Genomic DNA, 24,982 nt, shown 5'->3' with positions numbered 1-24,982 from the left:
CAATAGCGGCCCATGTACCCCCGAACATTGTGATAGTAGCTGACTAAGCTAATTTCTCGATAACGGGCCACAGAAAGTCTGGTACCACATACAGGATGGGTCCACTAGTCACAGTTGTCACATGATACAGCATGTTGATTCTTTCTGACATCTTCTCGCATGCAACACATCGAAAGGCCATTGTGAATAATTGTGATCTGACATCACCAGGTTAGGCCTCTTAAATCAAAGTCGGGGAGTAAACTGGAGTAGGGGGCTAATTTCTAAGGTAAACTTGTTTTAGCATTTCACAATTATTTGTGTTTGTAAGAGACGATGTGAGTTTAATTTCATTTATTTTACTTCAAAGCATGTTATGTCTTCACAATAAGTTGAGTTGCGTATAGGCTAAGTAGGAATATAGTTGGAGTAGAGGCACATTTCTAAAGTAAACTTGTTTTAACATTTCACAATTATTGGTGTTTTCAAGTTACCATGTAAGTTTAATTTCATTTATTTGACCAATGTAAAAATAATAAGGTGCCGTTATCGCCGGGCAATAGTAGCCGTTTTCGCTTGAGGCGAGGTTTTGTTTTCGCCAATCGGTGCTGTTTTGCTGAGGTGCCGTTTTAGCTATATCCCTAGAACATCATATCGTTACCAAACACACCCGATATATCAAGCTACCGTATTTTCTCTATCAGACGCTAGGCCGTCTGTTCAAAGAGCCGTTGACCCGTCGTGTATTAGAGACCTGGTTTGAATTAGAGACCCAGCGTGTAATAGAGAAAATATTGATACAGTTTCTATGGGTGATCGATCGGCGGCCAGGGTAACTGAAGAGACAGTGAGTGAGTGAATGACTGAGTGAGTATGGTTTTACGCCGCTTTTAGCAATGTTCCAGCAATATCACGGCGGGGGACACCAGAAATGGGCTTCGCACATTGTACCCATGTCGGGAATCGAACCCGGGTCTTCGACGTGACGAGCGAACGCTTTAACCACTAGGCTACCCGACCGCCCCCTGAAGAGACAGACCCATTCTAATAAAAGGCTTGTTGCACTATACAGGCTCTTCAATGTGTCGCGTTGACCAACCCTCAGATTTGGACAAGGAAGTAAACCTAGCATACGAAGAAAAAATATCAAACATGTTGGCCGTTCGCCAACACAACGGATTCGTGGTAAAGCAGTTGTCAGATACAGTGACGTCGGGTGAGATAGATTCGGCGTCCTGTTACAAGCATTTTTTTCAATGTTACAATTGAAAATTTAAAAATGACTGGTGACATGTTAAATACGTTATATATGTAATTTTCCAGTGTGGCCGCTACTTGTCCCAAAAAGCAGTTTGATTTACCTGTATGTTTTAAAAGTATTATTTTACAAAACATATTTTCACACTTAAATGCTTTTGTTCTTTTAAGCGTATACACAGTGTTTGCAGGGTATATGTCGATTGGTGAATCTGGATTTCAGTTATATATGACACTCTGTACATGATAAATTATGTATTTGTACGAGAACCATTCGATCTGTCTGTTCGTGGTGTCAAATGAGCATTTTTTGGTTCTTTCGTTAACAATACAGACTTTGTTACGTAGGACGTAACCAATGGGAACCACCAGTACTTTGCCAAATCATTTCGAGACAGTAAGAATCCACTTGATATGTACCTGAATTTTATCATGAATATTATATTACACAGAAGGTCACGTCTTCGATCGACAGCTGTTTTGAGGTTCCATTTCGAGACAAAATATCAAATTCTCAAATCTCAAAATATCAAATTCTTGTCAATGCTTTGTTTGTTTGTTGTTTAACGCCGCACACAGAAATAATCGAGTCTGGACCAGACTATCCATTGATTAACATCATGAGCCTCGACCCATGCAATTGGGATACGATGACATGCATCAACCAAATCAGGGAGCCTGACCACCCGATCCCGTTAGTCGCCTCTTACGCCACAAGCATAGTCGCCTTTTACAGCAAACGTGGGTTGCTGAAGACCTATTCTACCCCGGGTCTTCACGGGTTTCTTGTCATTGCGATGACATATAAACGTATATGGTTGACAAGTCTAAGGGTTAAACTATCGTTTCATACATGTTGGACTCGAAGACACAGAGCGATAGATTATTATTCGAATAAGGTTATGTCGAATTCGTATGACACAGATAAAGTTTCGAGTCTGAGGTTCGGCGCAACCGTTGACGAGTCTTGACCCATGTAAGTTACAACAGCTAGCTGACAAGAATATATGTTTGTAATATTTATGTTTTTCCTGCAATTCTAGTTTATGTCACTTTGGAGAGTTAGGAAAAAATATTCACATATCATAAAGTTAAAACACTTCGGTGAAACCAACGAGCACGGTGATTATGCAGACAAACCAATTATAATCGGGGCGTATCTGAAATTTGAAAACCAAGCTCATTGGATCCTGGCACGGCCAAGGGGAGCAACTCTGCATGTCTTAGAGCACTTGATCACACTTGCCCAAACTGAAGTCTTAGAACGAGATCGATAAACCGTATATGTGACATATCAACGAAAAGAAAGTCATGTATAAGAAGGAAAAATGTAAATTCGACAAATGTAAAGCCGAATTTTTAAAGTTGGTTACAAAACAAACAAAGAATCGACCTTTACTAAAATTTTCTAATCATAGGTTCAATAACATCCATTTCAAGTTTTAAAATGTGGACATTTTTATACTTTGACACTACTTGGATTCGGCCACAACTGGCCGTGTAACGTACTTTGCATAAAATCTAGATCGGCAGAGTGTCAATATATACGTTTCAAATTACTCTTCGTTCTGTTATTACAAAAACCTAAACCGACAAACTCCTTTTGAAACCTGAAAACGTTCCTGCATGCATTGTAAAGACATCTGACAAGCCTTTGTACTGTTATGCAACATGCAAGTTAGACCAAGGGAAGTAACTGAAGTTTTAATATATTATGTTTGACATCAGAGGAAATAGTAGTCAAGGCGACAGTCAGTCAACAAACACACTGACAGAACTAGAGTTGATCTCTTCCCCTGTGTGGCTATTCCTCCGTTTCAAACAGCGAACATTCAGGTAAGTTAAATTGTCATGATGTTGACTTCTTCTAAGTGATGCGATGTTATTTTTGCATAATGTAAAAAAGTACAAAGTATTAATCTTTATGACTGTACACCTTTGTATATAAACTAAAACAGTAATGGTGTGGTTCTACATGCCAACAATGGTCTCTGCTCATCTGTGAGTGTAAACATTCTAAAATGAGAAGATTAAACCTGTCCAAATGTTTTATGATAAAAGTATCATTGGTTTTATTAACTTTATAATGAACAAAACGTTCTTCTTTGTATACGAAACCATAATAATTTCAATATGCTAAGTGGGTTAATTAAGAACAAGTTGATGGGGACTTGCGCATTTACGTATTTCCTTCAATGTCGTACGTGGACATTATTGTTGACATCATACGTGTCGTTAAAGCACTCCAGATTCATTTTCGAAATGAACACAAGTGAATACCAATGGAGTGAGTGAGTATGGTGTCATGCCGCTTTCAGCAACATTCCAGCTATACCACGGCAGAGGACACAAGATATGTCACATATTGTACCCATATGGGTAATATAAAGCCATCATTGCAATTAGTATATCAATAGAGCCATGCCTTTTTGCCATTTAACCCTCTTAATATATGATCAAAATATACTTTGATTCAATGAATCTCGTCTGGTAAACGAGCCAGGAAGGCTTATGTCAATACCTCAAACAAAGTTATATTCATTAAGACATTATAAGGGGGCACGGGTGGCCCAGTCATCTAAGGCGCCGCGATTCGCTGCGCAGAGTGCGTCCCTTGGGCACGCCAGAAATCTATGATTGTGGGTTCGAATCCCGGTTCGCCCCGATTATGTTTTTAGTTTTGTCAGCACCTTACCGCTCGTGGGTTTCACCGAAGTGGTAAACGTCTGAGACCTGCATCACTTCGGGCTTTCATCCCACATTAAGCTGACACGTAACGATATAACTGTAATGCTGTTAAAAGCGGCGTTAAACCCAACGCACGCACTCACACACTCACATTATGCAACATACTACATGATGATAAACGTTTGACAAAGGCAAGTGGTCTAGAACAACAGGTTGGTGCAATGAGTAGTATAAGATTAGTGTAGACCCGTGAAGATTTGGGGTAGAATAGGTCTTCAGCAACCCATGCCTGCCGTAAAAGGCGACCATGCTTGTTCTAAGAGGCGACCAACGGGTTCGGGTGGTCAGGCTCGCTGACTTCGTTGATGCATGTCATCCTATTCCAGTAGCGTTGATCGACCGTCATGTAGCTGGAATATTTCTGTGTGCGGCATGACACAAGAAACAAACAAGCAGATTAGTGTTTATGCGGTATTTGTTATCCCTTCCTATTGTTTGTTAATTCTTAAAATGTGTTGTTCTTTGCGGCAGAATTAGATTTCAATGACACTGGCACGATTGCAATATCATGTTAGCCCATTCTTAATGAAAACATGTCTTCAAAACATACTTTCGAAATCCCCAATGAATGACTTTGAATAAAACATTACTGTCAAAGCTTAGTTTTAATTGCTATGAACAAACAAGTCCATTCCGAACACATGATACTCGTTGTTAGCGACAACGAAATTCGGTTGTCCAGGATCTGTATTTGTCTGACTATGTTTACAATCTGATGGATTACTAATAGATAACGCCTGTTGGTTGAGAGAAGGAACAGAAAGGTGTGGCGTTGAGAGTCTTCTCTGTACGTAACAGCACGTTTCAAGTGGATGACCCAAGTACCCAGCGTGTGTTGGGTAGTGTTTTGAACTGCTTTATGATATTATGAAGCACACATATGACAATGACAAACTGCTCACAAATGGTAAATACGTGTAAACTCCCGAAAAAAATATCTAAACGTGTGGTGTTACTCTGGGCTCTTGACTTAAGTTCAAATGTGCCTCCGTTCACCCAAGAGGGAATCGATATGTGAGACTTCCTTGCATCTGTAGGCAGCATGTGTTATATACTCCCCAGGGAGTTGAGAATGATTACTTGGATCCACTGATCGGGGCATAAATATAAACCGCATGTTAGCAGAGATGTGTGGATAAGTGCTATATATATATTAACGTATTATCATGATAAAAATATCATAAAACCATTGTAAGTATTTAAACCCTGCGGTTTACATGTGCTCAAAACCAAGGAAGTGAACTTAATATTAAATCTATCCTTTGATGTTTTGTCATGGTAATGACTAAATCCAACAATATGGTTTATTCATGTTAATAACTCAAAAGAAATTTTTGAATGTCAAAGTGTTCCTCTTTAATTGTCAATTCTCTCCCTCCCTCCCTTCCTTCCCTCCTTTCTCTCTCTCTTTCCCCCCTCTCTTCCCCTCCCACCTCTCTCTCTCGCTCTCTCAGTCAAGAGCTCAAACAAGTAGAATCTGTCATATCAGATTTAAACCTTTAATCGGCTTGAGGCCTACCTACGCCGCAGACACCCTCAAATCTTGTTATGTACCCGCATTCCTTTTCCCAAGGTGTATTTTTTTTTAATTTCGCTAATTTACTCTTGTCACGAACAGCAAAAGCTTGAGTAGGGAACGTATTATTCGCGATGCCAGTGGGGACTCTCAAAAGGCGACAGTCCATCACTCGATTGAGAACGATACTTAAGATTTAACCACCACGGTGATTGAAGTAGATATTTGTGAGATGGTCAGTCACACTTGACAACATAAGTGAAGGTGGTTTTACGCCTCTGTAAGCTGAATTCCAGCAATATCACGGAGGGGCACCAGAAATTGACTTCACACATGGTACCCATATGGGGAATCGAATCCGGCTCTTCGGTTTGACGAGCGAACGCTTTAACCACTATCCTACCGATACCCAGTTTACAGGAATAACACCAACCTTTCATCTCCATGATGTTTTAATTCCTTTATTCTTTCCCCGTTTTTAAGAGTCTTTCATACTAAAATATTTTTGATGCAGGTATTTTCATGGAAGTTGGTAGCTCAAAACATGTAAACATGACACAAGAACCAATGGAGCCAATACAATATATGCTCCATCAGTGAACTCTGTTATCTGTGATCTTGAAAGGCAACATTAATAACTAAGTATATGTGCTGTCGCCATTTTCAATATTTTAAAGGTAAATAGAACTTATTGTATCATCGATCAAACTCTGTCCACTGAGGCACACCCAAAAAAACACAGTAACAATATCCAAAGAAAATGTTCTTTTTGGTTTTTTATCGAAAAATAACAATCCTTTAATCCTTGTTATTATTTTGTCTGAATATCCACCAACATTCCAATTTAAACAGGAACTCACTGAATTTTATAACTTAAAGTTAACAAAGTATACTTCCGTTATTAATTGTAGTAGAGATCACTGCAATACGCTTTGGCCAAGCTGTCATGCTTGATATTTGTGGATTATCATGTAAAACCGTGTAAATTCTCTAGAAAAATAAAGAAATTATACCAAAAAAAAGAAAACACAGAAATGTCCTTCTCAAATATCTTAGCGCAAAAGTTGTGAGTAGGTCTGGTTCAATGGAGGCACAACAGGCGCACACGGCTTGTGCCCATGCTTGAGATAATCGCCCAGTAAACATGACTGTCCTTGATGCTAAGAGTCGCTGGCTGATACACTGTTCTAACATGCACATGTGTGCATCACTAGTTAAGGATTATACAATCAGACAGCTCGATTACGTAGGCAGACCGAGCTGGAGATAGGGAACGCAGGACAACGCAGGGCAAGGGAAGGTCGAGACGCATTGTGCAACAAAGGATCTCCTGGTACGATGTTGGTGTGTCTCACCAATAGAAGTTGGAGGTATCACGGATACTTGCCAATAGCAAGACAATTACGTCTGCGGCTCAACCGCTCTTTCTATTTTTTGAACGTTCTCAAACAAAGACTTGGCGGCTTGTAACGCCTATAGCATTTGACACATTGCGTGTTTTCTATGCAGATTGTGTGTGGCGGGTTGTACAAGTAGTGCAGGACATGTTTTTTGCCTTTACGCCCAATGGAATCTGTTTCGGCGGATAATTGAGACTGGTTACTCTCTGGCGTTGACGTTTTATATTTACATTCTATTCTGTGATAAGTGTTTAGAGCTAACCGGCAAACGTTATTTTCGAAGGTAGAGGGTGTCAGAACTAAGACAAAGTCTTTTGAGTCATTTTGCTCAGCATGTGGTATACAGCGGTCTGTAAATAATCGAGTCTGGACCAGACAATCCAGTGATTGACATACTCATCTGGATAATGAGGGTACGGGTGGGCAAGTCGTCTAAGGCGCCGCAATTCGATGTGCAGAGTTGCGTCACTTTGACATGCTAGAAACCTATGATCGCGGGTTTGAATCCCGGTACGCCCCTGTTATGTTTTACGTTTGTCAGCACCATACCCGAACGCATGCTCGTGGGTTTCACCAAAGTGGTACACATCTGAGAGCTGCATCACTTCGAGATTTCGTCCCACATTATGCAGACGCCCAGTGATATAACAGGAATACTGTTCAAAGCAGTGTTAATCACAACTCACTCACTCACCAAATGAAGCCATTTGATTAATTCACCATCTAGCCAGTTCTAAAACGACAGATCAAGGCTATTCGGGTCCACGTTAATACTGGTTAGGCCTGGTCTGCTTCAGTTTATCGTCTTTACAAGATGCGTCATCTTCCCGAGGCAAGAGAGTTAACTAACTTTAAAGGTCCAGTTCCCAGCCTTGCCGAACAAGGCTTGAACTCTTCGATCGTAGCGCCGCGAGTGGTTATTACGAGTCATGTCTCTTCTAGACCTTTCCTATGGACCAATCCGATTTCACCTCTTGCATTACTTGCATTTGCTTCAAACAAAATGGCGGCGCCCAGTCAGGACGATCTGATCTATAATTAAGATTTATATTATGATAAAACGGGTCTTACATCGCGAAATGCATCAAAGCACGTGAGCACCTTGATTAAAAACCTGAAAAGATTTGGAAAAATATCTGTTGACAACGACCGACATCTGCCCGACAGTTTACGAACCGGATTTCGATTTCTTTGCGCGATTTAGATTGGACTATGCATAGACTCGTTAGTCCAGTTAAAATGTAACTCCATAATATCAATCTTGTTCGGAAAGAGTGGAAACTGGACTTTTATAGTCAGTTAACTCCCTTGCCTCTGGAAGATGAAGATGGGTGTGTGTCTGTGTCTTTACTTTCCTCTCCGTGTATGTACCGTCAGCCTTGGTTGTTTGTTGTTTTACGCCGCACTCAGCAATATTCCAGCTCATCAAGACTCACCACCAATCCCAGTTAGTCGCCTCTTACAACCAATAGGGTGCTGAGAATGTATTCTTACCGTCCCACGTGAATAGGTAACCAGTGTTGTATACACTGACACGTCGCCTGTACAATGCCTCAGGTGTATTAGCTGAAGCCTTCCTTCTCGACCATATACAGTTTGGTTATAATGCCACCCTGGTTATAATGCCACCCTGGTTAAAATGGCACCCTGGTTATCATGCAACGCTGGTTGTAAAGGCGCCCTGATTTTAATGTCACCCTGGTTATAATGGCTCCCTTGTAATAATGGCACCCAGGTTATAATGGCACCCTGGTTAGAATGCCAACCTGGTTAAAATGTCACCCTGGTAATAATGCCACCCTAGTTATAATGCCACCCTGGTCATAATGCCACCCTGGTCATAATGCCACCCTGGTTATAATGCCGCCCTGGTGATAATACGACCCTGGTTAGAATACCACCCTGGTTAGAATGCCATCCTGATTATAATGCCACCCTGGTTTTAATACCACCCTAGTTATATTGTCACGCTGGTCATAATGCCACCCTGGTCATAATGCAACCCTGGTTATAATGCCGCACTGGTCATTATGCCACCCTGGTTATAATGTCACCCTGTTAATAATACCACACTGATTATAATGCCATCCTGGTTATAATGTCATCCTGGTTATAATACCACACTGATTATAATGCCATTCTGGTTATAATGTCATCCTGGTTATAATACCACACTGATTATAATTCCATCCTGGTCATAATGTCACCCTGGTTATAATGTCACCCTGGTATAATGCCACCCTAGTTATAATGCCACCCTGGTTATAATGCCACCCTTGTTATAATGCCACCCTGGTCATAATGCCACCCTGGTATAAAAACGTGAGCGTTAACGGGATTCCATATGCACTGTTTAGCATCGTGCTGACAACAACCACTCAGAGAAACAACAAAATTACGCAATTATTCAACATTACGAAATGCCACGCCTGTCCGAAAATGAGCGTCTGCGATCCATTGGTATGCTTGAAGCAGGATCGAGTCAACGTGATGTTGCAAGACAATTTAACGTCCTCAGAAACACCATTTGGTGTTTATGGCAACGTTGGCAACAGACGAATGCACTCAGAGACCATCCTCGGAGTGGCAGGCCACGTGTAACCAATCATCGAAAAGACAACTGGAATCGAACAAGACACCTACGAAATCGATTCCAGCCAGCAACAGTGACTGCTGGAAGCATCCCTGCCCTTCGACGAATATCTTCACAAACCGTACGTCGTCGCCTCAGATGTGCAGGGATTGTCGCCAGAAGACCCGCCAGACGTCCCATTTTGACAGGAAACCACCGTCAATCACGTCTACAGTGGTGCAGACAGCGTCTACGCTGGACGGCCATGCAGTGGGGACAAGTTCTATTTACTGACAAGTCTCGTTTTCACCTCAGACATAGCGATGGACGGATTCGAGTGCACCGACGTCGAGGTGAACGTTACGTCAATCATTGTTTCATTGAAGAAGATCGGTTCGGGGGCGTCAGCGTTATATGGTATGTGTTGGGATTACAGCAAAACAGAGGACCCGTTTGAAATTGGTAGAGGGAAATCTCAATGGACAGCGCTACCGCGACGAGATCATCGGCCCTGTTTTTTACCGTTTTTGCGTCGTCATGATCCAAGCATTACCTTTCAACATGACATCGCCCGGCCTCATATTGCTCGACTTGTTCAGGATTCTCTACAACAAAACAACGTGAATGTCATCCCCTGGCCGGCTCGCTCACCTGATCTCTCACCAATCGAGCACATGTGGGATGAGATGGATCGGCGCCTTCGACGTCAACCACGTGTTTCACAGACACTCCAGGAACTTCGAAACATGCTCCAGCAGATATGGACAGATATCCCACAGGACTTTGTGCGACGCCTGGTCCATCCCAAGAGACGAAGATGTGTTGCTTGCAACACGCTATAGATTTGTAAATTGACATTTTGGCATGTTCATGTTTTTTTCTGAAGTCAGAATGGCAAATTAAACCATTTGAACACTTACAGGAGTCTTTTATCTGTTGCAAACCGAAATTGTTTCAGATTTGGTAAAAAACATAACTTTGCACTAAATCTTCTTCAATGTCACAGGAACTTTTGTTGTTCAGTACAGAAAAAACAATTTACCAGCGTTCAAAGTGCAGTCCTATAGTTCATGTGTGATGTGTCTGTGTTGGGTGCCGCACCATTATGTGTATTTGAAGGTAACATGACTAGTGCCGTGTACACTCAGTGTGATATTCTACGAGGACATTCCGGGGTAGAATAGGTCTTCAGCAACCCATGCTTGCCGTAAAAGGTGACTATGCTTGTTGTAAAAGGCGACTAACGGGATCGGGTGGTCAGGCTTGCTGACTTGTTTGATGCATGTCATCGATCCCAATTGCGTGGATCGATGCTCATGATATCAATCACTGGATTCTCTGGTCCAGACTCGATTATTTACAGACCGCCGTCATATAGCTGGAATATTGCTGATTGCGGCGTTAAACAACCTACCAACCAACCAAATCTACGAGGACATCTTCTTGCAACAGCATAAGTTCTGTAGGGTGTCCGGTGGGTATTCCAGCAAGACAATGATCCAAATCATAGAGCGAAGCATTCTCAGAAATGATTTAACGAGCAAAATGTTCCGCTCTTAGGATGGCCTATCTACGATCCGGACCTGAACACAATTGAAAATATCTGCGGAATCGTGGAGGGCAATAGCAATACGGATATAGCGAACGCGGATAGAGCGAACAAACGGATACAACAAACTGTTACAAAATCCCCGATTTATCTCTTATATATCATCACATATAATTGGCTATACGAAATCAGCGTCGAATTACAACAATCCCGGCGAATCAACGCAATCAGCTGTGACCATTCATGATGAACCTTGTTAATCCTGTCTTATATTAATCTGGGCCGGTCGGGTAGCCCAGTGGTTAAAGCGTTCGCTCGTCACACCGAAGACCCGGGTTCGATTCCCGACATGGGTACAATGTGTGAAGCCCATTTCCGGTGTCCCCCGCCGTGATATTGCTGGAATATTGCTAAGAGCGGCGTAAAACCATACTCACTTACTCACTTATATTAATATTACCCGGACAGGGGGCACGGGTGGCCCAGTCGTCTAAGGCGCCGCGATTCGCTGTGCAGAGTTGCGAACCTTGAGTGAGTGAGTGATTGAGTGAGTGAGTGAGTTGGACAGTATTCCTGTTATATAGCGGCGTGTCAGCTTAATGTGGGAGAAAAGCCCGAAGTGATGCAGGTCTCAGACGTTTACCAGTTCGGTGAAAACCACGGGTATGGTGCTGACGAACCCAGAAACATAATCGGGGCGAACCGGGATTCGAACCCACAATCATAAGTTTCTGGCGTGCCCTGCACATCGAATCGCGGCGCCTTAGATGACTGGGCCATCCGTGCCCCCTTGGATCATGCTTCTGTACACTGCGTGAACACGAACACGGCAACGGTAGAAATGTGACACTGTGTTGAACAAAGAATGGAAGGACTACCAGGTCGATTTGCTGTTAATGTAACTTAGAAGCCGTCGCATGATGATTTGTCATTGTTAGAAATGTAAACTTAAAGCTTTTCCTGTCAGACTGCCAACAGTTGCTCGTCAGATATCCAGAACAACAACGGACCACGCATGTGTCACACACATACTCATTACGCCGAAGAATGACGCGGTTATAATTGACATTGGCACGTTTAAGTGTTAAACAACATGTTTGTCATATATTCAGGTGGTTGTGTGGGGTTGTTGATGTGATTTAAATTGGAGTTACCTGTGAGAATATTTTTTTCACCATCTTGAAAGCGATTATCACCATAATGCCAAAGTACATTAACATTTTGCAAACAAATAACATTAAGCTCTGATTATTTTTTTAACGTTCTAAACGTTTTAAAGTTAGATATATTTCAGTTTGTAACAATGGTCGTACTTTGCTGTAGTTGCTAAGTTAAAATGATACAGAAATACTTTGGTGCCACTGTTGACAAAATATATTCTTTAGTCTTTGCTTAATTAAATATAAAAATAACTGTGGATCTCCCACATCTTGGGAAATCCATACATATGACAAGCCACAAACAAATAATAGATTTCTCACATCTGAAACCCAATTATTTTAACCATTATCATCAAATGCCTTTAACATTTTGTAACACTGATATGGGTATCTATCAGACATCTTTCTAAGTAACGTAATCCAATACTTAATTACCCTTTGTTGGCTGGCTACAAAAATATTACTACGGCCCGTTTCACTTAGGATTGCCGTGTTTGAGGCAAGCTTACCAACACCAAGAAAACATTTAAAATATGAAGTGTGAAATTGTTCAATTACAGCGTTATACTTGGCACCCGATATGTCAGAACCATACAAAAGTCAAAAATGGTACATGCTGCGAAAAAAACACATAACTATTTTTAGAGGCATTATAAAGAGGCATAATATCCTTTAACATTCAGTAGTAAAATAGGATATAATTACTTGGTTCACAAATTCACCTAGATTTATGTAATGAAATAATCATACTCATATTCCAAGATTCTGGAAACACACCCATGTCCAAATTCTTATGGAACAATGTCTTCAAGTACGGTATAAAGAGATCCAATGGAAGGTCAAAGAATTCCGGGGGTATCCCATCTTCACCTGCAGACTTGCCCGTACTCAGATTATAGATAGTGTCCTTGACCTCTCCCTCAGTGATCTCATCTGACAGGAGTACATCCGAAAAGGGTAAATCATTCCAGTTATCACATGTATGAGAGAGCAGAAACTCCTCCAAAACACGATCAAACTCATTATTATCGGTTCCTCGTAAGGGGTTAAGAACCATTATTAAGTAATTCAGAAATTTGGAACTGGTTTAATTTACCAGTAAAGTCTAGCAGTATTGTCACCATCTTGAAAATGGATTACCATCAATAGGAAATAGTTTATCATCTTGAAACCGGCTAACCGCAAAGTCGCCGTTATCCACCACCCCAAAACAATTACTTCTCAAGCATGCCGGCTTGTGAAAATAACAGCTAAGTCCATTGTACGTTATACATGTATGTGAAATATGACTACCTTTACCCTTTTTGGTACACCTGATGTCATCACTGAGTTTCGGTGACCAATTCCCATAACTTTCACCGCTATCTTGCCTGTTACGCCAAATGAAATCTGTTTCGGCAGAAAAACCGAGACTGGTTATTTTCTGGCGTTGATATTCTATATTATAACAAATATTGATAAAATATATCGGTTTCATTCAATTTTAATTTTGTTAATACGTAGTATTAGCTTTTATTTGTACGTTAGACCTAGTTTGAACATTCAGGTGGACATATTTTGTTTGACGCCACACTCAGTAATATTCCAGCTATATGACGTCGGTCTGTTAATGATCGAGTCTGGACCAGACAATCAAATCATGGTCATAGATCCACGCAATTTGGGATACGATGACATGCATCAACCAACTCAGAGAGTCTGACCACCCGATCCCGTTCGTCGCCTCTTAGAATAGTCTGTTTTCAATAAACGTAAGTTTTGTCACCAAGAATTGGCGCTCCATTGATGTACTGCCATCTGATTCGTTCATTGTTCCAGGCACGATGCAGCAACAGCCACCACCCTACCCAGGTCCGGGGGCGGTCCCCCAGCAGCAAGCTTACCCCCCTCCAATGATGCCGGTGAGCTCATATGTTATAATCATTTCTATATATCACCACGTGTTTGTTGGTTTTACGCCGCTCTTAGCAATATTCCAGCAGTATGACGGCAGGGAAAACGCGGAAAGGGCGTCATACATTGTACCCATTTGGGGAATCGAACTCGGTTCTTCGGCGTGATAAGCGAACGTTTTAACCCTTATGCTACCCCATCCGCCCCTCAACTACATATAGATGTATGTACAAGTTAAATACCAAATATATTTGCCGAGCATGCATATAATTTACTATCCAGAAGAAAATTATACCAAGATTTTGAAAGACTATGAAAGACTTTTTTTAATTGAAGATGAGTTTCAAGATAATGTGAAAATGTGTTCATGTTATCCAAACAAAAACTTTACGATTGACTTAGACAAAAAGGCACATAGGGGTAAAAAAATGACAAGTTTCGCAATGTCACTGTCACAACACTTATTCAACATCACTTTAAAATCCCTTAAAGCACATTCAAAACCAACTTAATACCGAGCGTGTCCACCATGTTGATTAATGCACGCCTGAACACGCACCGACGACGTCAAACATTGGATGAGGTTGGGGGTGATTCGCTACCATTTCTCAAGGTGACATTGTTCCCGTTCTTGGCGGCTTGCTGGTCGTCTGCTGATCTGTGGTCAAGGTGATCCCATAAATGTTCGATGGGGCTCATGTGTGACAGGAGAACATGCCAGCCAGGGTAAAACGTGAATGTACGCGTTGTTCAGAAAGCTCTGTGTGAGCCTTGTCGCATGCGGTCTCGCCTTGTCTTGCTGGAAGACAATGCAACGTGGCTGAATGAATGGTTGTACAACGGGTCTCAAAATGTCCTTACGATATCCCTGGGCATTCAGGTTTCCCTGTATAATAACGAGCCTCGTATTGATATCACCGCAGATACCTCCCCAGACCATGACGCTACCGAATCCAATATGCCGATTTTCACAAACACTTACCAATTCTTCCTGTTTTTTTGTCACCGAATACCACTGCAAACACGAAAACGTCGTTTTTTTCCGCATATGGTCATTAGAAGGAAAAACGACGTTATTTGGACGCTTTCAAACCATCGTTTTTCCGTCCAAATAACGTCGTTATTTGACATCGGAATTTACTGGGAGAGAACGATATCATCAAGCTCCTCCCTTTCTTGATTGGAATTGTCAATCAAGCAACAGCGTCTACCGGTATTCCTACTTCTCAGATTTCATTGGTCAGTTCTCGCGTGTTAGATTACAGGCCCGAGTTTGACGCTGTACTCGAAGCGCTTAGCGGAAGTACTGAAATCAATCGTTCTGCGCATGCGGATTGCTGAATGCCTTGTCCAAATTTTCCGTTCTGTGCATGCGCGATTTCGCGTATTGTTTCCACTATATGTCACCACTATTTGCCAGTGATTCATAAACACAGTCTCGTGATGAGTTCGGAATCGTACAATGTCGGTTTAATTTATAGCACGTACTTGATCGGCGCGTATTTCCCATTAACAAATACAATGATAACGGTAATAATTTTAGTCAATATAATTAGGAAAGCGCAAGGCTCAGGAACGTCTGAGTATAGGAAAAGGATTTATACTTTCGAAAGTTATATAATCGTCAAATACGCAAAAGAATATCACCCGGCTTTGAAAACTTATTTTTGTAGAAGGTGATCTTGGTGTTTATTGCCAGATAGTATATGCATATACATTTTCCCGATATTGCTTATTTTAATGTTTATTAATAGTTTTAAGGTTCGTCCGCCTAATTGACGGGATTCCACTTTCTCATTTGTACATGACACTTAAACAGTGTTCTGTTACTGTAAACAGATTAGTTTCAAATACCAAACTGGTGATATCTATTCAGACTAATGCTTAGTCTCTAAAACTGTATAGTTTTGAAAGAAACAAGTAACTCCATTTCAATTGAAGAGGAGCCCCAGTTATATGGGAGATTCCGAGTTACCTCCTCTGTGGATATCTAAGCTGCCACCCAAACCGACCCAAACGGGACCCGAAAGCTTATTGTATGCTATATAGTCCCATGGAAGTGCACTAGAATTATACATTGTATTCCGGACGATTGTCTTCTTTCATCTACTTTTAAATGTGGAGATTATTTTTTAGCATCGACATTATTAACATAATTCTTAAAGATATTATGTTTTGTTTATGGTCTCATGCCGCACTCAGCAACTTAAGGATATTACAACATACATTTAGGTTCAGTTGTATTATGAAATTTGTTTTATTTTGCATATGTTACAGAGACCTTATAAAGTAATATAAAAATGTATAGTCGCTATTCTTAAAAGTAAGCATATGTTAGATTTATCAACCGGAAATATTGCACACCAAAGGATAATCATATTTCATGACACTATTCTATGTCGAAGTCAACTAAATTTGTGTTTGCTATTGCTACATGATTGGTTATGACACGGATACGTCATGATAAAGCAATGAGAAATTGACATTTGATGATATAAGACAGCTACGCGATAAATCGCAAAGAACAAAGAAGAAGGAAGCGATATTTATTTCACGATAAAACCTTGTTCTATCATTTATGGAGATTCGAACATGCACTCGCAACTTGAGGACGTCGTAACTTTGATGTTATTTGTGAGAGGGAAGTGTCCAGTGAGTTGTTCCTTATAGATGTAGCAGGGGAAGGTAGATAAATGCAATGCCCGAACAATCGCATCAGAAAGTGAGAGCGAAATGTTAATCAGTATTGGGAGAAAAGATACAGACGAGAAAATTGTGAGAATATGCGGGAAAGACCAAATTCAAACCCTCCTGTTCATAAAATGGATTTATCTGGCATTGCCGCGGTCGTACGTAATGTTCATATCTCATATAAGAAATAAACGAGTCGTTGTCCTTGTTTATCGTACAATAAACAACTCCCACTCGCGGTTTCTTAATTACATGACCAAATACCCTGACATTATATCACAGTTGATTATATCAGTTGACAAAAACGACATAAGCCGTTCCATCATCACAAGAAACCCTTGCCAAAAGTAGCGCCAACTGCACGATTCCGACAACACCAGGAGCATGCATGTTTCATTATTCACCTTATAAAATGATGACACTGGGTGCTCGCAAAAAGGCGAGCTCATCCCGATCCACTAGTGGCACCCGCTACAAACACATGTAAAGGCAAGCCATTTGTTCACCCGAAAAGGCACGGAAACACACGGTACAACTCAAAATAGAGAATTGCATCAGACATCATTTTGGTCATTGATACGTCAAACCTGGATTTGCCAGCTACACGTCCTATACAAAGACCAAGCCAGGACCCGAATCCTTTAAGCCCGCCCAAACAACCCCCTGAGCACGAAGCTTGCTTACATTTTCTCCTAACCTAAAGTAATCTATACTAGTTCTGAAGTAGATCGTATTTAGCCGCATGAATCGCCTTATGTCATTTATTCCCGATAAACAGAGCATGCACACTTTCTGACAGTAATGTGGGGTAAGTCACTCACCAAACCTATACTCTCGATATACATGTTGCTCTTACTTAAAACACTATTGGGCTAACAAGATACGGATATTAAAGTGCCATGCTTTTCTGATGTGCTATCATTCTAATTCGAAATAATGACATAAATAGTTACCACTCACCCTTCAATATTTTTCAAGGTTGGGTTAATCACAAACATATTTGAATATATACCACATCTATACTTACATGTACTTATCTTTATACTTTAAAGAATAAGTGTGTCTGTCATACACACCCCGAAACAAATATGTCCAATACAGCCAAAAAATTGGCAAAATGAAGAAAGTCTCTTGGCTCCTTTTTTGTTATATTTTATAATTATTGTTTAACAACTGGTTTTTTTCTGTAAAATATGTTCATTTCAGAGATAAGATGTTATTCTAGCAGTCTGTAGTACGTTCACTGCATCAGCGTTGACATAAAAACGATTTTTACATATATAAATACATACAGAGGAAATGCTTAGCAGTTATCTTTTAAGGAAGAATGTGGGACTTGCTTAATACATATGAATGTGGACATATATGTATGTACATTTGGATGAATATAGATATACCTCCTTATAGATAGTGATCGTAGATGATTGTAGAACGTGCGCGAAGAAAATGGAATAATTATGTGAGTAATCAGGTAAATACCACGTTTAGCAATATTCAGCCATGTTGCGATATTGGTTTCCAACATACAAGACGGACCATGAAATTATGACTTGAATTTGGACCTGGCTTTCTGGTGTGATGTAACACCCCATAATATAATGTAGAAAAAGAGCTAAAAGCACGAATAAAGATCACGAGATGAAACTTATGTATACATCTGGGCATATATTTGCGTAGTATTACTACGTTAATTCATCAGTATATATGTATTTTGCGCAAAGGATATTGTAGACGCTTACATGCGCATATAAACTATTCACCAGTGCTGTAATATTTAATTCATTTGTCTTTTGATACATATAGATATGAACATGGAGAGTCTGTCTGAAGAAATATAGACATGCATGGGATCTTTTGGATAGTTGTACTTCACGGTTAGACAAACGCTTTGTCTCTGAAAATACATTATTTTGGTTAAAACGAGAAACTATATTTAAATTTAAAAGGAGCCCAAGTGAGATGGAAATTTCAGCCTGAACCCGTTGAACATCTAGGCTTGTTTCATTTGGGGCTATAGCATTGCAGTAAGGCCTGGGCGGAAGGGAAAATAATATGGTTCAGGGACTGCGAGACAAACTACATCACGGTCTGTATCGCTGTCGTGATCTTTAGAGCTACGAAATTAGAGCCATCTGAGACAGCCACTCTACACCTGTTGCACCCATCACATACCAGTCACTACTGTCAGTACTCCTCTCTCCAAACGAAAAAAAACCCGAAAAATGTCGGAAGTGTATATTTTTAATCCTTCTAATTTACTATTTAGATACATGATTTAACTTAAAAGTAGTTATATAGATATCTGTGATGCTGGTACCGTTTTGTCGCCATTGTGTAGCTATTGTGGAGTTATTATGAATATCAAATACATGTCTTGAAATGTAGACTTGTAAAAGAGTTCATCAAAGAACCATATGCAGCCATTTAATTGGCGTGTATGGATATATTATCCATTTACTTATACACACTTATTATGGACATATACAGAATTTCATTGTACCTTATTAATGAAAAAATACCCGTGAAGATCCAGGTTAGAATAGGCCTTCAACAACCCCTGCTTGTACTAAGGCGACTAACGTAATCGGGTGGTCAGGCCCGCTGACTTGACTGATGCATGTCATCGTATCCCAATTGCGTAGATCGGTGCTCTTGATGTCAATAACTGGATTGTCTGGTCCAGACTGGATTATTTACGAACCACCGTCATATAGCTGGTATATTGCTGAGTGCGGCGTTACACAACAAACAAACAAAATCTATTATTAAACACCTTCCAACAATGATAAATTAAACTCATATTTCTATATTTTCTGTTATATTTATAACATAATTTGATTCATAATTTAATTATTGCGTTGCTTTCTTCCCTGTCATTCAATGTACATGTTCAACCCCCTAAACTTTTAATATTTCATTTTTCACAAATGGCTGCGTTAGTGAGTTGCCTAGATCTCTCGTTACCTACTCACACGAACAGATTAAAATAATTTGTTTTACTATCATATTTCTGTTTATCTAATGCATAATACGAAATTGATAATTCATTTATCACAGTATAGATCATATTCGTTTATATCACTATCTGATGCTAAGGTTTTATTGCAGAAATTATAATTAATTTAAAATGTAGAAAGATACACAATTTGCCATTATTTGACTTTTAAAACTGTACAAAGTATAATATAATGATCAGAATGCCTGCAACGGGTAGTATATAAGAAAGAAATATTTGTCGATAAGTCCCATTTTTCAGATATGCCCCTCAGTAGTATTATTGTATATCTCCAAAGAGAGGTTTACATTGTAGTTATCATTATTCGTGGATAATTAAAAAAGCAACATAGAAAATATATATGCTACCATGACGAAAGAATACAGAGTATACATAACTCGCAATTCTCCAAAAGAGATTTCAAATCACAATAACATGTCTGATATAAAGAGAGGTGGTAATGATTTAATCTCTACTTTGTGCCCTTGTTCGTGAGCCCTTGTTCTGTTCAGCAAACAAACAAGCTGAATATTCGAAACAGAGTGAGTGAGTTGGTACTACATATGTTTACGGTTCTATTTTAAATGACTGCAGCGCTCCATTATGAAAACAAATTGTTTTAACGCCGCTCTCAGCAGTATTCCAGTGATATATGACGGCGGTCTGTTGTATATGAAATAAATGCAAATTGAATCTTGAATCTTGAAAGTTGTAACATTTCCGTTAATAAGTATCACATGCAGTATACAGTATATCAACTGCAATTTACTGTATACAACATTCAGTAAACAGTGTGTCGCGAGCTCTGCGCTGGGCTGGAGCACACACTTCCTACCCCTCTCCCTGCGGCAAACACCTCATGAGGATTGCAACGAGGTCACAGGTCAGGCGTGCACTCGCCAGTTGTCTAATACGGTCAAGAGTAAGATCTTCCTGAAGACCACTGCACTAGAGGTATGTGGATTGTTGATGAGGTACTACGTGTTTGGAAATGGGAGTCGAACACTAAGCACTTTTAGAGAAGAGCTCACAATAAAACGCTTTGGACTCGCGGACGGACTTGTGTTTTCATTTCAAGACTTACATGTATCAGGTTGAACTTCTACAACAGATGTAACTTGGTTACCGCTTCCTTACTGTAACATTAACTAAACTTTACGCCTTTTATACACATTTGTGATGGGGCGACAATGCGACAACGAGACATATTTTGACCTTGAAAATGTCGCGTTACGGCATCGTCGCCCTTTTGTAAAATAAAGAAAAGGATTATTCAAAGAGCGACAATGCAAACACGCGACAATGCGACAAATGGCCAATTGTCGCGCTTTTGTTAATTTTGACACGTTTTGCTTGTTTTTGTAAGGGCGTCAACGCGACAATGCGACAACGCGACAATGTCCCTTCCATAGTGATCCGTGCAAATAAAACTGAGTTATGAAATTATAGAAGTCTGACATGCCAATTAAAAGATAAAGTGTTGCAGCTTCTGTTTTCATAGATCTTCAAGAAGGATTATCAATAATGGGATGGGTGATGAGTTCAACTGAATGCCGAGTCTATACGTTGTGATTAACAATAATGCTCCGAGTCAATACATTTTGTCAAAATGTATGACATGTATAACGTGAATGAACATATTGTTTATACTCGTCCATGTTTTTGACGGACAATATAATTGACATGCTCGCTAAAAGTGAGGACGGGCATCATTGTGTGTTTCCGTGCTTTGTTCAGGTGAACAATTGACTTGTCCTTGCATGTGTTTGTGACGGGTGCCACTTGTGTGGCAGGATACGCTCACCTTTTCCCGAACACCCGTTGGATGGCCTGAACCAATTCGGATTTTAATCCCACATCAGTCTGTACACCGTGATATAACTGAAATACTGAAATACTGTAGTGTTGAAAATGGTGTTTAATGCGATTACCGTATATATATACGCGTAGTGTGTTACTGCAACTGTTCAAATGTTGTGCAGTGCTGTTATGTAATATGTAAAAGAAAGCATATTCAATTATCCAATTGATTTGAATAGAAGATACTTGCGTCAGTGTATTTTATTAACGCCCGAAACCGTAATTTAAACACATATAATAACAGATCATATACACGCATGGTGCCTTGACTTACTGCTAACTTTAAAAGGGCATCCCGGAATAAAATAGTCCCCCCCCCCACCCCACACACACCATGTTTTAGTATGTTTACAAGAAATATGTTCCAAACAATATCCTCATTAGATGAGAAGATATTTTTCAGAATTACCTCAGTAAGTCAATTACAATGACAGAGCGTCGTAATACATTTACATCAAGTACAATACGTCAAAATGGCCGACACGATAAACGTGACGGGAGATATTCCCGAAGTTGTTAATTAACCTGTGGCTATTTCAAGCCTTTGTCATCACTGATCAATTGGCCGATCGTTGAAAGGTGATTGTAAAGATGTGTCAAATAGATACTAAGGTAAATTCATAGATTGCTGTAGATTGTCACTACGATAGTTTGGATGTTTTTTTCGTTTGTTTTTTCTCTGGGATGGGTTGTAGCGAGGGTATCCTTAAACGGGCATGCAACCACGCTTCTGTATGAATTCGTACCATGGAATTCCAAGGGTTTTCCCCAGGAATGTGGAAGTAGTCAGTGTTTACGCCATTTCAAAAATACAGTCACGTGAAGAACGTCATGTGACCGACCTCTCGTCCCAGCCGTATATCTTGTAAACTTCACATTAAAAAATTAGTTATTATTATAACCAAATGAAACACAACCCATTATCCGATAGGGGTAACTGTTCATAGCCGAGGGATATGTTACCACAATAAACTTGGTAACATTGTTTGGTTTGACTTCTTGGCGCGTGCCTGAATTCCATTTACATGTTACATATCCTAAAACTGGCTTATCAGCAAATCTCGCTGCACTCCGCGCGACAGATACTAGAGCAAGGCATGCCAGAAATACGAAACCTAAAGCTTTCGAAAGGAAGCCTTAGGAATCACGTGCGTCGGGGGACCAGCGCCATCTGATTGGCCGTTAACAGTTGTACAAGGCGGAGCAAAAAGCATCGTTTTTCCGTCCATTTTACGCTTGAAAAACTCGACCCATTTCTGCACACTTTCTAGACGCTCACCAATTAATCTTTTTAATGAAGTTTTAGTCGTTTTTCCGTCCAATAACCATATACGGAAAAAAACGACGTTTTCGTGTTTGCAGTGTACATTTGGTTGTATTCGTGCGACATATTTAAGTCCCAATTTGTAAAGTAAGTTAAGTCGGAAAACATTTTAGTTGGTAATGCATTTGTCACCTTTGGACATCAGTTTATAAAACCCATTTCTGACCAAAACGTCTATAGTTTTCTACGTTAATCAGACCAGAATCAGCCCTGGAGGCGAGCCACCATTTCCAATTGTTCGTTTTTTGAGATGTTAAGTATGGGTCATTAGTACTGGTTTAGGTCTACCCTTTTGCTGCAACACCTTGAGACACATCTGACAGATAGGCAGATTTATTCAGTATTCAGCCCAAAATAAGCAAATAATAACTTGCAATACATTAGGTTCTCAACATTTTGTTTATATCTATTGCAATTATTCTATTTTAACCCATTACCCTATGCATTTAACATTAGGCCATAATTGTCGGGGCGTATTCATGGATTCTTTTTCCTCAACAAGGAATAAAACTCCAACTCCAATAAAACAAACAATGAAAATATGATATCGATCATACACCTCAGAAACACTTCACACTCTAAACAACATTCTGTCGATATCTTCCCCATAACAATATCTTATAATCACAAAGTACGATTTTTCGGAGGTGATTTCAGGGCCGAATAAAACCCGAGTACTCCATGCTTGTCGTTAAAGTGTTCATAAGTGATCTGGTCACGTTGGTCATCAATCTCCTAATATGGGGATCTATGTGACATCGATCATAGGATTGCTGGGTTTACTCCTCTACTACTCGAATATCATTGAGTGAGTGAGTGAGTGAGTGAGTGAGTGAGTGAGTGAGTGAGTTTGGGTTATCAGAGCTTTGAACATAATTTCAGTTATATTACGATTTGTCAGTGAACTACAATGTTATAGTTGAAATATAATTGACTGCCGCTACTAATGTCATTGCTATATATACTACAACAGATGCAGCAGCAGCAGCAGTCGACCAACGTCGTTGTCGTCAATGCCGGTGCGCCTGCCCCAGCTACTACCGTCGTGGTTCACAAGTGAGTTGGCGAGTGTCAATACTTTAGACAGATTTCTGGATTAAACGGTCTGATGTCCGGCAAAAATAAAACTAACCAATACAAACTGTTGATGAGAAATTGGGGTTAGTTTCATTTGATTGCACTAATAAAGGATACACACATCGCGTCGAAGCAGTGTTTGAAATTAAAAAAATCCACGCTGCCCTTCGGACCCACAAACGTGGACTAAATTCTTCAGGCCCTCGTCTAAGAAACTGCAGCTTATGGTGACAAATACATTGACATGTCAATTTACCGCAGGTCATAAGGACCAAAATTTGAAACTACGGGCCCGACACGAAATCGACCTGCCACGGCCCTCGGGCAAGCGCATATTTGGAACACTGTAGAAGACCATGTTGTTCCCGTATTTCCGGATACGATAGTTTCGCCAGGTCTCCAATATGATATTCTCTTGTAATACTTGAAGCGATATATTTTCACAAATTCTTATACATAAAACGGTAACCCTTCATAAATTACTCTGACTGAATGTTGTTCAACGCCGCAGTCAGCACTGTTCCATGACAATCGGGTCGGGACCAGAGAAACCAGGGACTGCAAGTGTGAGCAGCATTTTACGCCAATCTATCGCGAAATAAGCCCAGTCACACATCCCGACACCCCGATCCTCTTTATTGGACTCTTCCGCAAGTTGTGTGATACAGAGGATTATTGGTCCCCAATAATCCGTCCAGGGGGCACGGGTGGCCCAGTCGTCTAAGGCGCCGCGATTCGCTGTGCAGAGTTGCGTCCCTTGGGCACGCCAGAAACCTATGGTTGTGGGTTCGAATCCCGGTTCGCCCCGATTATGTTTCGAGGTTTGTCAGCACCATACCCGTGCTCGTGGGTTTCACCGAAGTGGTAAACGCCTGAGACCTGCATCACTTCGGGCTTTCCTCCCACATTAAGCTGACACGCCGTGATATGACTGGAATACTGTTAAAAGCGACGTTAAACC

At 40.4% G+C, this 24,982-nt stretch overlaps 1 protein-coding gene across 1 annotated transcript in view; it reads left to right on the top strand.

Moving 5' to 3' along the window:
• The first annotated feature begins 3,013 nt into the window (after nt 1-3,013).
• Nucleotides 3,014-24,982, top strand: part of LOC139447062 (protein SPEC3-like) — a 28,869-nt gene continuing 6,900 nt past the window's right edge. Inside the window, exons 1-3 of the mRNA XM_071228218.1 lie at nt 3,014-3,072; nt 14,000-14,082; nt 23,918-24,000. Of these exons, the coding sequence (XP_071084319.1) occupies nt 14,005-14,082; nt 23,918-24,000 (161 nt within the window). The 5' untranslated portion in view covers nt 3,014-3,072; nt 14,000-14,004. The remainder of the gene's footprint in view (nt 3,073-13,999; nt 14,083-23,917; nt 24,001-24,982) is intronic.

Source organism: Haliotis cracherodii, unplaced genomic scaffold (genome assembly GCF_022045235.1).
Source record: "Haliotis cracherodii isolate W230 unplaced genomic scaffold, xgHalCrac1.p SCAF_7, whole genome shotgun sequence".
In the NCBI taxonomy this organism is placed as follows: Eukaryota; Metazoa; Mollusca; class Gastropoda; order Lepetellida; family Haliotidae; genus Haliotis; species Haliotis cracherodii.
Note: the sequence above shows the minus strand (reverse complement) of the source record. Positions and strands in the feature narration are given on the sequence as shown.